At 31.8% G+C, this 13,377-nt stretch overlaps 1 protein-coding gene across 3 annotated transcripts in view; it reads left to right on the top strand.

Moving 5' to 3' along the window:
- Positions 1-9,298, top strand: part of LOC145293127 (structural maintenance of chromosomes protein 4-like) — a 96,394-nt gene extending 87,096 nt beyond the window's left edge. For all 3 annotated transcript variants that reach the window (XM_080139529.1, XM_080139530.1, XM_080139528.1), the window contains exons 24-27: positions 978-1,157; positions 1,907-2,139; positions 6,827-7,010; positions 9,015-9,298. In XM_080139529.1, coding sequence (XP_079995655.1) covers positions 978-1,157; positions 1,907-2,139; positions 6,827-7,010; positions 9,015-9,176 — 759 coding nt within the window. In that variant the 3' untranslated portion in view covers positions 9,177-9,298. The remainder of the gene's footprint in view (positions 1-977; positions 1,158-1,906; positions 2,140-6,826; positions 7,011-9,014) is intronic.
- The last annotated feature ends 4,079 nt before the right edge of the window (positions 9,299-13,377 follow it).

Below are 13,377 nucleotides of genomic sequence, written 5' to 3'. Positions count from 1 at the left end.
CTTGTGCTGACTACGTTTGATGTCAGGGTGGAAAGTGTACCATTGATTGATATGAACCCTAACCACACCCTTTCATGTAGGAGTGCCAGCAGATTCTCTAGACACAGTGATCTCAATAATACAGTTTGATGAGCCATAAACATCACTGGCTTCTCGTCTATCTTCGAACCAGTTGGCCTCGACAGAGGGAACAGCCTAATATCTTCAGTTTCCTTGTTAAAACTGCATGTCAGTTATTTGGGATAAGATTTGTTGACACTTTTAATTGTCCAATTGCTTATATATATATATATATATATATAATGACTAGCGCTATGACAACAGCATATTCTTTTAATTGTTTTGACTGTCAAGTATATATGACACAGTTAATTAACCCAGAACCACATCACGCATATAAGATATCAACGGATACACACTCGAGAGTCAAAACAATGAAAAGAATATGCTGTTGTCCTAGCCCTAATAATGACTTATTCATATTATTTGTATTCTTCAGACTACCGTTTTCAGCTTGTGTATTATTTTCACAACATTTTGGTTGATGTAACCTCCAACGTTCTTCAAGTGTATTTTGTTGAATTGGGAGAATCTTCCTGTTGAACTCTGGAATCTGCATGAAATTTCAAACTGAACCACGCGATTAACATGCTCTTTTTCCATCAGGCATGACTGAGTAGAAGTCCTAAATTTGCAATCATATTTTTGAGTGAAGGATTAAACCTTCAGGAGAGTGTAACTTTACAACTTAATTTTACTAAATACTTTATCCACTACACTACGGGTCCTTGCAGTTATATAGACAAGAAATGGAAAATAACCCTTAATGTGAGAACAGTAGTCTGAAGAATCTAAATAATATGAATAATCCTCATCTGAAAAATTCAGAAACATAAAATGACTTAAGTTTATGTTAAATTCATTTATTTACAAATTTCGTCATCGTCTGATCTGTGAATGTCTTTGTTGCGTTTCAGCTTTCACAATTAACGTTGCATAAAATTGGTAAGGAACCTCCGACTCCATTGGAAACATTTGAACCAGAAGAGCTTGAAAAACAAAATGCCAATGCTTTGGAGTTTGAGATCACAGTCCAAGAAGAAAATCTCAACAAGATGAAACCAAATCTCACAGCCATAAATGAATATAGAAAAAAGGTAAATGAGAATCACTGAATATTACCATTTAAATCATTCTAAAAAATTGTCCCATGAAGAAACTTATTTTTTTTCATAAACATTAACTTGAAATTTTTTAGTTGAAGTACAAGATTTTTTCATACTAAAAGTGGGTGATACAATTCTATGTTAATATATCATAGTATCTTATTGGTTTTGTGGTTTGGGTGTTTCACTACTATTGTTTAAATTTATACCAAGAAAGTTAACATTAGACAGATTGTGATTTTAAGCCTCAATTAGCACAGACCTGTGGTTAAAAGTTTGTACAGCTGCAATTTCTGGAAAAGCAGCAACCATTGGTCATGTTATAATCTGAAAATGTGATCTGAGAATGATTTTTAGTGAGTTTAAGATAAATAATAAGTAACAAATTTAAGTGCTATCATATGTGCCCATCATGACATCAACTTCTGAAGACTCGTTTAATAGCACAATAAGTTTTATAATAGGATCGTTGGAACATAATAACATACGTAGGGTTTGATAAGACTATGTGCCTGTATAGATGTGTATGTGTGTGTAACTTTACACATACGTATGCCTACAAACAGAACAAAGTGTAACTGATCCTTCTATTTCTTCACCATTCCACAATGGTACATTTCCAGTTACACAAACCCTACCCTGTGTTATCCTCACTTTTAGTCAGCAATATTTCATTCTCCCTACCTAAAATACACTCATCATCCACAACTCTCATCATCCATGTTTTTCCCCCCTCCCAGGAAGCCCTTTATTTGGAACGTGTGGCTGAAATGGATCGCATTACGGAATGCCGTGATCAGCAAAAGCAAATGTTTGAAGATTTACGCAAACAACGTTTGGATGAATTCATGTCAGGTTTCAGTATGATTACCAACAAATTGAAAGAGATGTACCAAATGATCACGTTGGGTGGCGATGCGGAACTCGAATTAGTTGACTCTCTTGATCCTTTCTCTGAGGGGATCGTCTTCAGGTGAGAAGATGCTTTTTTCCATTACTTACTCGTCATAAAACAACATCTGGTGGTGATGCCACCATTTAGGAAATCACCGCTTACATGCATGGATGTGGGTTTTCCACTTTTTTTTTTTTAAATTATTTCTACTAAATTGCTCGAGCATTACCTTATTTTTCTGTCGCTATTTGGCTGGATTTTATTTCTCTTTCTCTCACTCTCTTATTTTTTGATTTTTTTTTCCTGCCTTTTTCTCTGAAAATATTTTGCCATACCTTTATTCAATATATTTATTAAAATTCAAACGATTCATGATGAGGGTAGCAGAGTTAAACAACTTTCGTTTCATCAAAGAATGACTTCCTGTTTTCTTCTCCCCCACCTGCGCGCTTACTGTTTTTTTAATTTTGAATTTCTTAATGGAAAGTTTAGGTAATCTTGCTTCTTTTTTTTTTTTTTTTTTCTTATTTTCCTCTATTAGTTATTCGCATCCTTGTATCTTTCCTGATTCCATTTAACCTCTACAAAAAAAAATTATTTTTAATTATTTTTGTTTTCTTTCATGAAAAAATGAAATATTTTAAAATGGTTGACTTTTGTAGATTTTTTTTTCTTTTTTTTTTCAGTGAGGATGTTTTTTTTTGTTTTTGTTTTTTTTTTGTTGAATTTCAATGTTTTTCTGGAGTTCTTTTATATTTCTTGAGAGATGAAACTTTTGAAGGAATTACCACTCCATTTAACTTCCAAACAATTAAACCTGAGTTGCGTTGAAATTTATCACATGCGATGATTCAGATATTAGCTATGGTGGAATATTTGGTTTATTTTGCTTTCAGTACTTATTCAAGAGATTCATCCCTTTTGGTTTTCTTTGAAAAATATCAGAAGGCTGCATTTTTTTTTTTTTTTTTTTTTTTTTTTATTGGTATTGGCCTTTTTTATGTGTTAGTCCGTTATTTGCTGATTCTAGATTAATCATAAGGTTGTGCACTTTTTCTGGCCCTTTGCTGATGAGAGATTTCTTCTAGTTATTTTTGTTAATTTTCGTTGAATCAGGTGGCATTTCTTTTTTTTTTTTTTTTTTTTTTTTTTTTTAATGTGTTGTGTGACTGAATTACCGTTTTGATTGTTGTTAAAGTCAGAAGTGTTGAAATTATGTCAAGTGTTCACCAGTTTTAGGGGTTTTACTTTAAGAGTTTTATAATGGGGGAAGTATTTTTGAGATGAGCTGGATTCACAGAAATATTTTCAGTGAAAGTTTTTTTTTTTTTTTTTTTGTCGTAATCAGATGTGAAATACAAGTGATTAAGTTATTTTAAATGAGCAGATGATAAAAGATTTAAGCAATCAGTGTGTGTGTCGCGCTTTGTAAGTGTATGTAAGTGACAGTGTGTGATTATGTGAGTTGTGGATTGTGGTGATTAAATGGTAATGACTGTCGGAATGTTTTTGGTCTTAATTGTTTATTGAAAGAAAATCTGGCTTTTTAAAGTGTTTAAGCGGCTCCCAGAAAGACCTGGTCCTGGATATGACCTTTTTTTTTTTTTTACACGGTGGTCACCACTTATCAAGGCCCGGAAGCCACTCAGGGATAAGGGTTATTGCAAGTACAATACGTTAGTGTGGAGATTTGATGAAGTGTTTACTTAAGAGGGCAGTTCATTAGGAATTTGTTAACATTGGACTTGAAGACATCCAAGTTGTAGTCAGGTGGGAAGCAGGCAGACACAACAGAGTTCCATAGGCGTGCAGTTCTAAGAAAGAAGCTTTGTTCATGGAATCTACGTTTTGATTTAGGCACAGATAAAGAGTGGGGGAAACTTTTCACAGTGGATTCAGCTAGACGGGTGCTTTTCGTGAAGGATTGGCAGGGGGGGGGGCCAGAGATTGGAGTTCAGATGAGCATCTGCCATGGAAATAACGATAAAACAAGGATAGGCTTGCAACGTCTCTTCTGTGGGAGAGAGGTTGCAGGGTAGAGAAAAGGGCATCCCCCACTAAGCCACGAAGTCTATTTTGTACTCTGTCAAGGCAGAATAGGCTGTTTTTAGCAGCTCCTGCCCAGATATGGCAGCAGTATTCCATCCTTGGAAACTATATCCAATGGTGACGCCCCAGCTTGCGGGCTTTGGAGAATGTGGAGCCACCCTTTAATTGCCATTGCTCCCAGGTCCACTCTGACCTGGAGTGGTAGTACCTGTTTGGGTCCCAACTATGGGTTAAATAGAATCTGACTTGAAAAAAAAAATATATATATATATTCTATTAAAAAAATTTTCTTCAAAATCACTGGATTCGGCATTAAATAACCTGGAAAGGGTTGATATGCCATAAAACAAAAACAACCAACCAACCCAGAAAGACCATTTCGAATGAATTCAGAAAATTATGATTTATCCAAAATAAAATTATTTGTTTTCATTAATTCAGGCCTGCATGAATTTTATGTGCAGAAACAAGTTTACACACTTTGATTTTGGACACTGAAGGGTAAACTTTGTGATTTAAAAGATTTGTTACCTAGAAGTAACAACAACAATGCAATTATCACTAACCCGACAGCTTTGTAAAATATGAACAGTTTTTAATACCGCATCAATTTGAGCTACAAAAATGATGTCTGTACAAACCTTCTCAATGTGTGACATTGTCAATGAAAGTGAATAAATTCAATTCATTGCATCTTTTTTCTACAGGGCGAAACGATAAAATTGTCGCCCTAAAGAAAACAACACTATAGCTTTATTTTAAAACTTTTATTGAAAAAATCAATTTAGATAACTTGATTATGTAGTAGAGCTGATATCTATTCAATGTAGCCACCTTCAGCCTCAGTTACTGCCCTGATATGGAGCCATAACTGGGAGTATTCCTTTTCCACAAGCGCCAGTGGGTGTTCAGCAGATGGCGGCGATCAGGCTAGCTTTGGTGTTGTGGGAGGTCATGTTGGTGATGTTCTCGATGTATAGCCAAACGAAGTAGTCAAGCGGGTTCAGGTCGGGAGAGGAGGGAGAGGTTAGGTTTAGGTGATCAGGCTGGCTTTGGTGTTGTGAGAGAACCAGTGAGGGAAGGGTACAAAGTCATAGCACTCCTTCTGAAACCAAGCCTGGGTCTGTTTGGACTTGTGGGCTGGCACCGAATCTTGCTGCTACACCCAGGGTCTGCCAGCAACTACCTGATTGCACTAGAGGATCACCACACTGTTCAGCACATCCATGTACATTTTGGCATTGACTTTCAAACTGAATTCGAAGATGTGAGGTAGCATGATGTGGTTCTCACTTGAAACCACATCAAAGATTATAACTGTGGCCGGAAACTTTGTTTATCACTCTGGGCATGTCCCTATTATTTATGACAATCCAGCGATGCATTTTTAGGGTGCTGGCAATGGTCCTGTTGTCATAACTTGGATCGGAAGAGAGTATGAGTTTTACAGCGGCGCATCCCCGATCTCGCTCGGTGAACATTGTGTCACTTTCAGACATGATGGAAAGCTCCCATCACTCTTGGGATTTGTACATAACTGGCCAACTAGTAGATGGTCTGCAGCAAAAAAAGAAAACTGGTTTTCATCAAACGGAAATGGAATCATGTCATCTTTTCTAGGGTGACAATCTTATCGTTCCACCCTGTATTTGTTATTTTCTTGTATTCTTTAAGTAAAAAAACTGAATCCAGCAAATGATTTGTATATTACTCTATTCTTGTTACTTTTTGGTAGTAATAGCAACTTACAGATGATGTTATATATATATTTTCAGTTAGATTTTGTTCATAGGAGTGAATCCTTACTGTACTTATATTAATGGTCGTAATAACAAGTAGAGCTATATATATATATATATATTTATTTTGTGCTTTTTTATACAAACAGTAGCTACACATTTGCTGGAGAAATCAGCCATTTTTTTGTTTGTATGAAAGTGACAATGAAAACTATCCTCCCTTTTTTTCATATTCAATCAGTAAAAAAACAAAACTGACTTCTCCATATATTTTCATTACATTTTTTTTTTGTTTTTGTTTCACATACAAATGTTACCCAGTATTATTTTGTTGATATATAAAAGTTTGACCAGTACAATTTGAGATGATGAATTTGGAATTTTACCAATGTGATGATTTATTCTTCTTATGTGTGACATCTATATTATCATAAATAGAAATGTCTTGTAGAATACTTTAATTGCCATGTAGACATAAAAAGATTTCTTTATTTGTATTTTTGGTTGAAAACATTTTATTACACTTCTGACAGACATTTCATCCATATTAAATCACACTTTTTATAAGTAAAAACACATATGTCTAATCAACCCCTTCAAGGTTATTATGCAAAAAAAAAAATTTTTATTTTAAAGTATCATTACTATTCTTTTACAAAAGAAAAAAACGTTGATCAAAGCAATTCTCCAAATTCTCATATCAAAAGCCACTAATTTAATATTGGAAAAAAAAAAATCTATCCTGAAATTTTGTATTTATTCAATATTCTAATTAATTCTTAACTTCAATTTCCTATCAGTAAAGAAAAACATGTTTTGAAAAAAAAAAATTCTGTATGTATGTGTGTTAAATAACTTACTGACTGGATGGTTTTCTAACGAATGATAAAAAATATTTTTTTGTATAGTTTTAAAGGTTGAAAACTTCAAAGACTATATAATATTATTTTATTTATTTTATTTTTTTTTTTGCCTAGTGTGCGACCACCGAAAAAATCTTGGAAAAATATCTCTAATCTCTCTGGTGGTGAGAAGACACTTAGTTCCCTGGCGCTTGTCTTTGCTTTGCATCATTTCAAGCCAACCCCACTTTACGTAATGGACGAAATTGACGCAGCTCTTGACTTTAAAAACGTTTCCATTGTTGCTAATTACATCAAGGTATGTAACTTTTATCGACATTCTTCAATCATTAAACACAACAATGGTTGCCTTATGATACAACCATGGAAAAAATTGCTTATACTTAAATTCACCCCCAAAAGGCATGTTGTCGTAAGGAGCTACCCTGATTAGGGGCCCAGATTTATAAGAGGCATCTTAAGTGAAAAGTTGAACAGTAAGATGTTTGTTCACATTACATTTACATTTTTGCATGTTTGTACAGTGTTTGTAAATGGTCTGACAAAAGAAGCTATTAATGTAGAAAATTTCTCGGCACCTGAGGATCTGTATAGTAAAGGGTGGAATTTTGCTGCTCTTTGGATTGGTCAGAAAGTGCGGTAAGTTTGTCGGAGCACATTTCATGGATTTGCTTGTAAAACGCCTGCAACTAAGTTTCTTTCTTCACATATCCAACAAAAAAGATATGCTTCTTTTATAAAAATTTTTTTCTGTATTACAAATCAAACTTTTTATAACAAACACAGGCAAGAACTACGAATAAAATTAGAAAAAAGTCCAACATCAATAGCATTTCAGGAATGTAATAATAAACATCAACTTATATTGAAAACAAAAATGAGGGGGCAAATAATAAAATGATCCTTTTAGAAACGAACATGCTTGTTTCAGCAAGTTTCATCAGATGTCCTAATGTTTTGGAAGGCCAAGAAAGGCTCAAGGCAAATATACAAATTATTTGATAAAAATATAAATTTATTAAACTATTTGGTTCTTGTCCAGAGTTCCCCACCTATATTAAAAAAAACAAAAAATGTGATGTACATTACACATGACAATACAAAAAATATCTTATTCCAAAAATTGCATAAATTGATCAAGTAGTTTTATTTTTTTCTAAAAATTATTTTTAAACAATTAATGGAATTCAACATAAAAATATGAATTGTGGAGTTATCTCCCTTTGTATTTTTTTGAGATTTTGGTACTTGTACAGTTTAATCAAAACATTAAAAAATGAAAATAGCGAAAGAAAAAAAAGTTTAAATCGTATGTATCCGTTATGGAATGAAGTTCTGCGAAAAAAAATTTCACTTAATTTCATTAAGCAGTGGATGTTTTTTTTTTTTTAATTTTTTTTTTTACAGCGAAAAAACAATTTATGATACTGAGCAAAAGGTTCGATTTTTAGGAAGAAAAGCTAGTATTAAAGATGGGGAGGGAGTGTCGGCGCTTTAAACTGAGTTATCTCCCCGTGGCGTTTCTAAAAATCCAAACAAAAATTTAAAAAATTCAAAGATGTCTACCTTCAATGTGCTGTCATAAAAACGTGTTTTTCCGCTGTAAAAAAAATAACAAAAAACTACTCGATCAAAACGGATACATACAATATAACTTTTCTTCTTTTTTTTTTTTTTTTTTTTTTTTTTTTCAGTTTTTAATGTCTTGATTAAACTATGCAAGTACTGAGATTTTATTTACTTATAAAATTGGATTTTTTAATTTAGGAATAAAACTATTTGATAAATTTACTTGATTTTTTTTGGAATATGATATTTTAGTTTCATCACGGATATGTACATAATACAGAAAATTAAGTTATTTAGATTTTTTTTGACACTGTTCTCATTTTAGATGTTCTTCCTATAACGTTTCAGCTTTTTTGTGTGTCTTGTAAAACTTTCAATGCTGTATGAAGTTGATATAAAGATTCAAGAAGATGCACCTAAGTCAGAGGTTACATCATCTGAAAAGTTTGTAAGAATAACATCCAAAATGAAATTTTTTTTTCATATTTTTTTATCTATTTACTATATTTTTTTAATTTTGAATTTAATTTTTACAAAAAAAAAAAAAATTTTATAAAAAGTTAGACGCTAATTTTAGATATTTCTAATTACAATCTTTTCTAAATCTTTAATAAAATTGTATTTTTGTTTTTGTATTGAATTCTGAATTGAATTTTTGTTATTTCAATTTTATAAGATTTTCCTGTTTTCTTTTTTTTTTTTTTTTTTTTTTTTTTTTTTTTTTTTTTTACAGGAAAGAACAAGAAATGCCCAGTTCATAATTATTTCTCTTCGAAATAACATGTTTGAATTGGCTGACCGTCTTGTTGGCATTTACAAGACTGACAATTGTACCAAATCAGTGACTATCAACCCTTTTAAGATTGGTCAACCACTACAAGAAATCAATGCTTAAATAGACTCATCAACTTCCAAACAGACTTCGTGTTTTGACAGATATTCATTAATATGTAAAATGATAGAAGTTCTGCAGTAAATATTAGCTGACTTATATTCAGTTATGCTATCATGGGAAAACGGCTTCACTCTATTTTAATAAGCAAATATTTGAAGTAGATAATCCAAATAGCACTCCACATTTTCTTATTACATGATAATGTTACAGATGCCACAATTTTGCCTGTCTATACAGGGTGTCTCAAATAAAAATGTACTCCCACTTCAAATGACAATAAAACCTTTATGAACATAGAATATTTGAATACAGAAGACAAATGTAATTAAAGAATCATGTTTACAAATGTTCAAATTGATGACCATTATTATGCAGACAATACTGATAACAGTGTGAGTATGTTTGTTGAGACACCGTGTGTGTTAATTTATTGTAGCATGCTTGGGTTCTTTGTGCTTTATCCAAACGTGAAAATAGTGAGCGTTTTGGTCTAATGGCAAGGCAGGCAAAAATGCTGACAAATTTGAAATTTTGTTTTATCAAAATGCACTGGTATTCTCAGTGTATTATTGTTGGAACGTTCAGCCTAAAAAAAATCAATTATTTAACAATAATTAAGTTTTGAAAAAATATTTTTCATGCTTGTCTGTATCTGAATCTTTTTTTTTTTTACACTTCAGCATTTGTTAGGTGGTAAATTTCTGTGGATGCTGAAAGTTATATAAACAATTCTTTTTCGTTAGTTTTAATCAATTAGTTTTAACAGGGAGTGGGTGTAAATTATTTTTTTCAATTAAAAAAATTTAATTTTTTTATATAAAATTTGTTAATTTTTTTTTATATAAATAAATGAATAAACCTTTTTGTACAAATGCTCAAATTGACTGACAAAAAAAAACTTCTGAAATTCTGAAACTGTTGATTATTTTTCTTGACAAAATACTCTTTCTCTGTCTTTGGTGTTTTCAAATCTGCCGAAAGAAAATTCTGTTTGTCTGTGACCATGAATCTTTTTCTACTTCAGTCTTTTTCATTTCCACTCTTAACCTTTGACCTGGCACTATGAAATCCCATTCCAATCTGAATGCTTATATAGAAATCTTGAAACTTTTATGTTTATATGATAATGCCATGTTCCATTACGGGAGCGTTACCAAATTATAACACAAATATTATATACAGTAGAACCCTGGGATACGGCATTAATCCGTAAGGTGAAATCGCCATATGGCGGGGCCTAAGCAAAATTTTATACAGTACAGTACTATGCATGTTAAAAATTAATAACAAAATACAGTACAGTATACAATACACATGTATATAATCAAATAACATCATAAATTTAAAAAAATATATATAAACGAAAAATATTCCTATGGAAAAACATAATACAGTAACATTATGATACAGTAACATTATACAGCTTTAATGGCTTCCTTACTCTTGATAATCATTCCAATTGTCTGATTACGGCCATACTCCTTAGCAAGGCTAATGATACATGTGCCTTCTTCGAATTTTTATTATTTCTAGCTTCATTTCCATAGTAATCTTCTTGCTTTTCCATTTACCATCACTAGCAACTTTGGGACTCATGGCTAACAAATTAACGCTTGATATAAGCACTAAAAAGCACAAGGTATATACAATATCGTAAGCACTCCCACAAGATAAACACGATGCAATGTGCTGCTGATTTTTCACTTAGCTGTAAACAATGGATAGCGTCTCAGATCTCTCCCAGGCATTGTGGGGGGATTTCGGCCAATACTGTATTGGCATCTTAGTGATGCCGATCAATAGCAAACCAGCATCTTAGTGACGTCACAGTGATGCATATAGTGACATATGAGATGGTGAGGCGATTGACGTCACAGTGATGCATATAGTGACATATGAGATGGTGAGGCGATTGACTCGCACAGTCATATGCATGCACACCAACTACCAAGTTTAAATTTTGGAATTTTTTGGCCACACTATAAGGCAGGGCAAATACTGTAATCAGGGTCCGGAAAAACATCATATTCCACATCATAAGCTGAAAAAAAAACGTATCCTAGGGCCACCGTATCCTGGAATTCTTCTGTAATTAAATTTAAGTAATTTACATTTCTTGTTTTAAAACAACCAATTTGGGTATTGCATATCAGATGATATATATATATATCTTTTTTATGCATAAAATGTCCCAAATTTTGTGTTTTTTAATAAATAAAAAATATTTCATTTCAATATTTTAAAAAATAAAACGATTTTCACCAGTAAAAACTTAAATAACTTATAGTTTTGCACTTGAGCCAACATTAACCCATGATGAGGTTAAGCCGTCTTCGACAAATGCAAACTACACAACCACAACTTTTTGTAGCGGCCAAGATCATTGTGGGCAGTCTGTCCCAGTCATGAACATCATAGATCTGTGAACGAGAGCTACAATGTTTGACATCAACTTAGATAGAATGTAACTACATCTTCAGCTAGTCCTAGGTGTCTTCGTCAACCATTGAGTGATTCTGAAGTTATTGTTTCATGGATTAACTTTCTTGAGTTGCGACACAAAGAATTACCGAGCTAACAAAGAGTTGTTTTAAGGGAGATGATCTTACATTGTGTATTGGAGACAAAATGGTGCCAGCAGAATTCAGCTGAGGCAGTAAAGATCAAACAGTTCCAACATTATATTTTTGCACACTGAATAATCGCCAGGTCAAAAGTTACTTATTAATTCTCTTACATTCATTTGTCTTTCCTTTCATGTTTGGAGATTTAAAACTTTTTTCATATTCTCACCAGGAGTTTGTTGCAAATTTACATTTATATGATATTTGGTGGAGAGGGAAGGTGTATAGACTTGCTTAAAAAGGAGTAATTTCTCTGATGCTAATGTTCAGATAATAATAATGATAACAATTTAAAATATTGCGAAAGATTAACATCTCTCTTGAGAAAAAATTCCATACACTTTTTAGAACCGACAATTGTACCTTTTTAGATTTTCCTGATTTAAAGTAAGTCAACCTCTTCAAATTTCCTAATTTCCAAAGAAAATAAATAATTCATAAAGATTTGTCATCAAATTGTAAATCCATTATCTTTGAACCATTTTTGTTGGCATATCTGAAACTGATTTGTAGCAATTTTTTTCTGACTAAAAATTACTTTCTTTAAAACTTCATTTGATTATCAAATTATTCCATTGTACAAATAGGTTTTGACCAGAATTTCCTTTATATTAAAAATAAAAGAAAAATCTGTATGACAGAAACAAAATATTATCTATTAAAAATTATGTAAATTAATCAAGTAGTTTTATTTTTATTAAAAAAAAAATAACTTTAAAGTAAAATTAAGTTTTTCCAATGCCTTTTCTTCTCATGTAAAAAATTTTGCAAGTTTTTAATTATTTGAAGTTATCTCCTTTCAGATTGTTTTCAAGATGGCATCATTGCTTGTAATTTAGCCATAAATTTTTTTTTTAACAAAACTACTTGATCAATTTATATGATTTTTGGTCTCTGATATTGTCTTTCTGTCACAGGTACATACATCTTACAGATTTTTCTTTAGTTTTGTTTTTTTAATATAGGTGGAATTCTGGACAAGCACTTAGTTCTTTTCTATTTGTTTCCAAATTTGCAAAACTTTTTTTTTTTTTTAACTTCAGTCAAATCTTGAAAACCTGTTTTTCTGGAAGCAACCTACATTTGATATTTCTGAACAAAGCAGAAGAAATATTTCTTAGCAAAATCTACTTTTTTTTTTTTAATTTAGTACCATTATTAATATTATTACTTTTGTAGCCCGAAGTCTTTTGTCCATGCATTGTCAAGCAACATTTATATTCACATATGAAATTGCAATTATGATTGTTAAAATGGATGAAATTTGACGATATGAAAAATAGATTGGAGGTGGAAGGACCTGAACGCTCAACATTTCGCCCGATTTATGCAGGCTTTTTCAAAAGGATGGTCAATATTTTTCAATTGCAATTATACAAATAAAAACATTTTCATTCATTTTTTCTTACAAATTTCACATCAATTTTATTTAAAAAAATTTAGGAGTATATTATTACTTTTCTAAATTAAAAAAAAATTTCCTGTACCAAAACCCTCCATCCAAATACAGTTATTTTATTCAATGTCTCTGTATTTGCTTTATTTGTTAAATAATAAAACAGTTTTTAAAAAAATCT

Source organism: Euprymna scolopes, chromosome 14 (genome assembly GCF_053919585.1).
Source record: "Euprymna scolopes isolate OS-2025 chromosome 14, ASM5391958v1, whole genome shotgun sequence".
In the NCBI taxonomy this organism is placed as follows: Eukaryota; Metazoa; Mollusca; class Cephalopoda; order Sepiida; family Sepiolidae; genus Euprymna; species Euprymna scolopes.
Note: the sequence above shows the minus strand (reverse complement) of the source record. Positions and strands in the feature narration are given on the sequence as shown.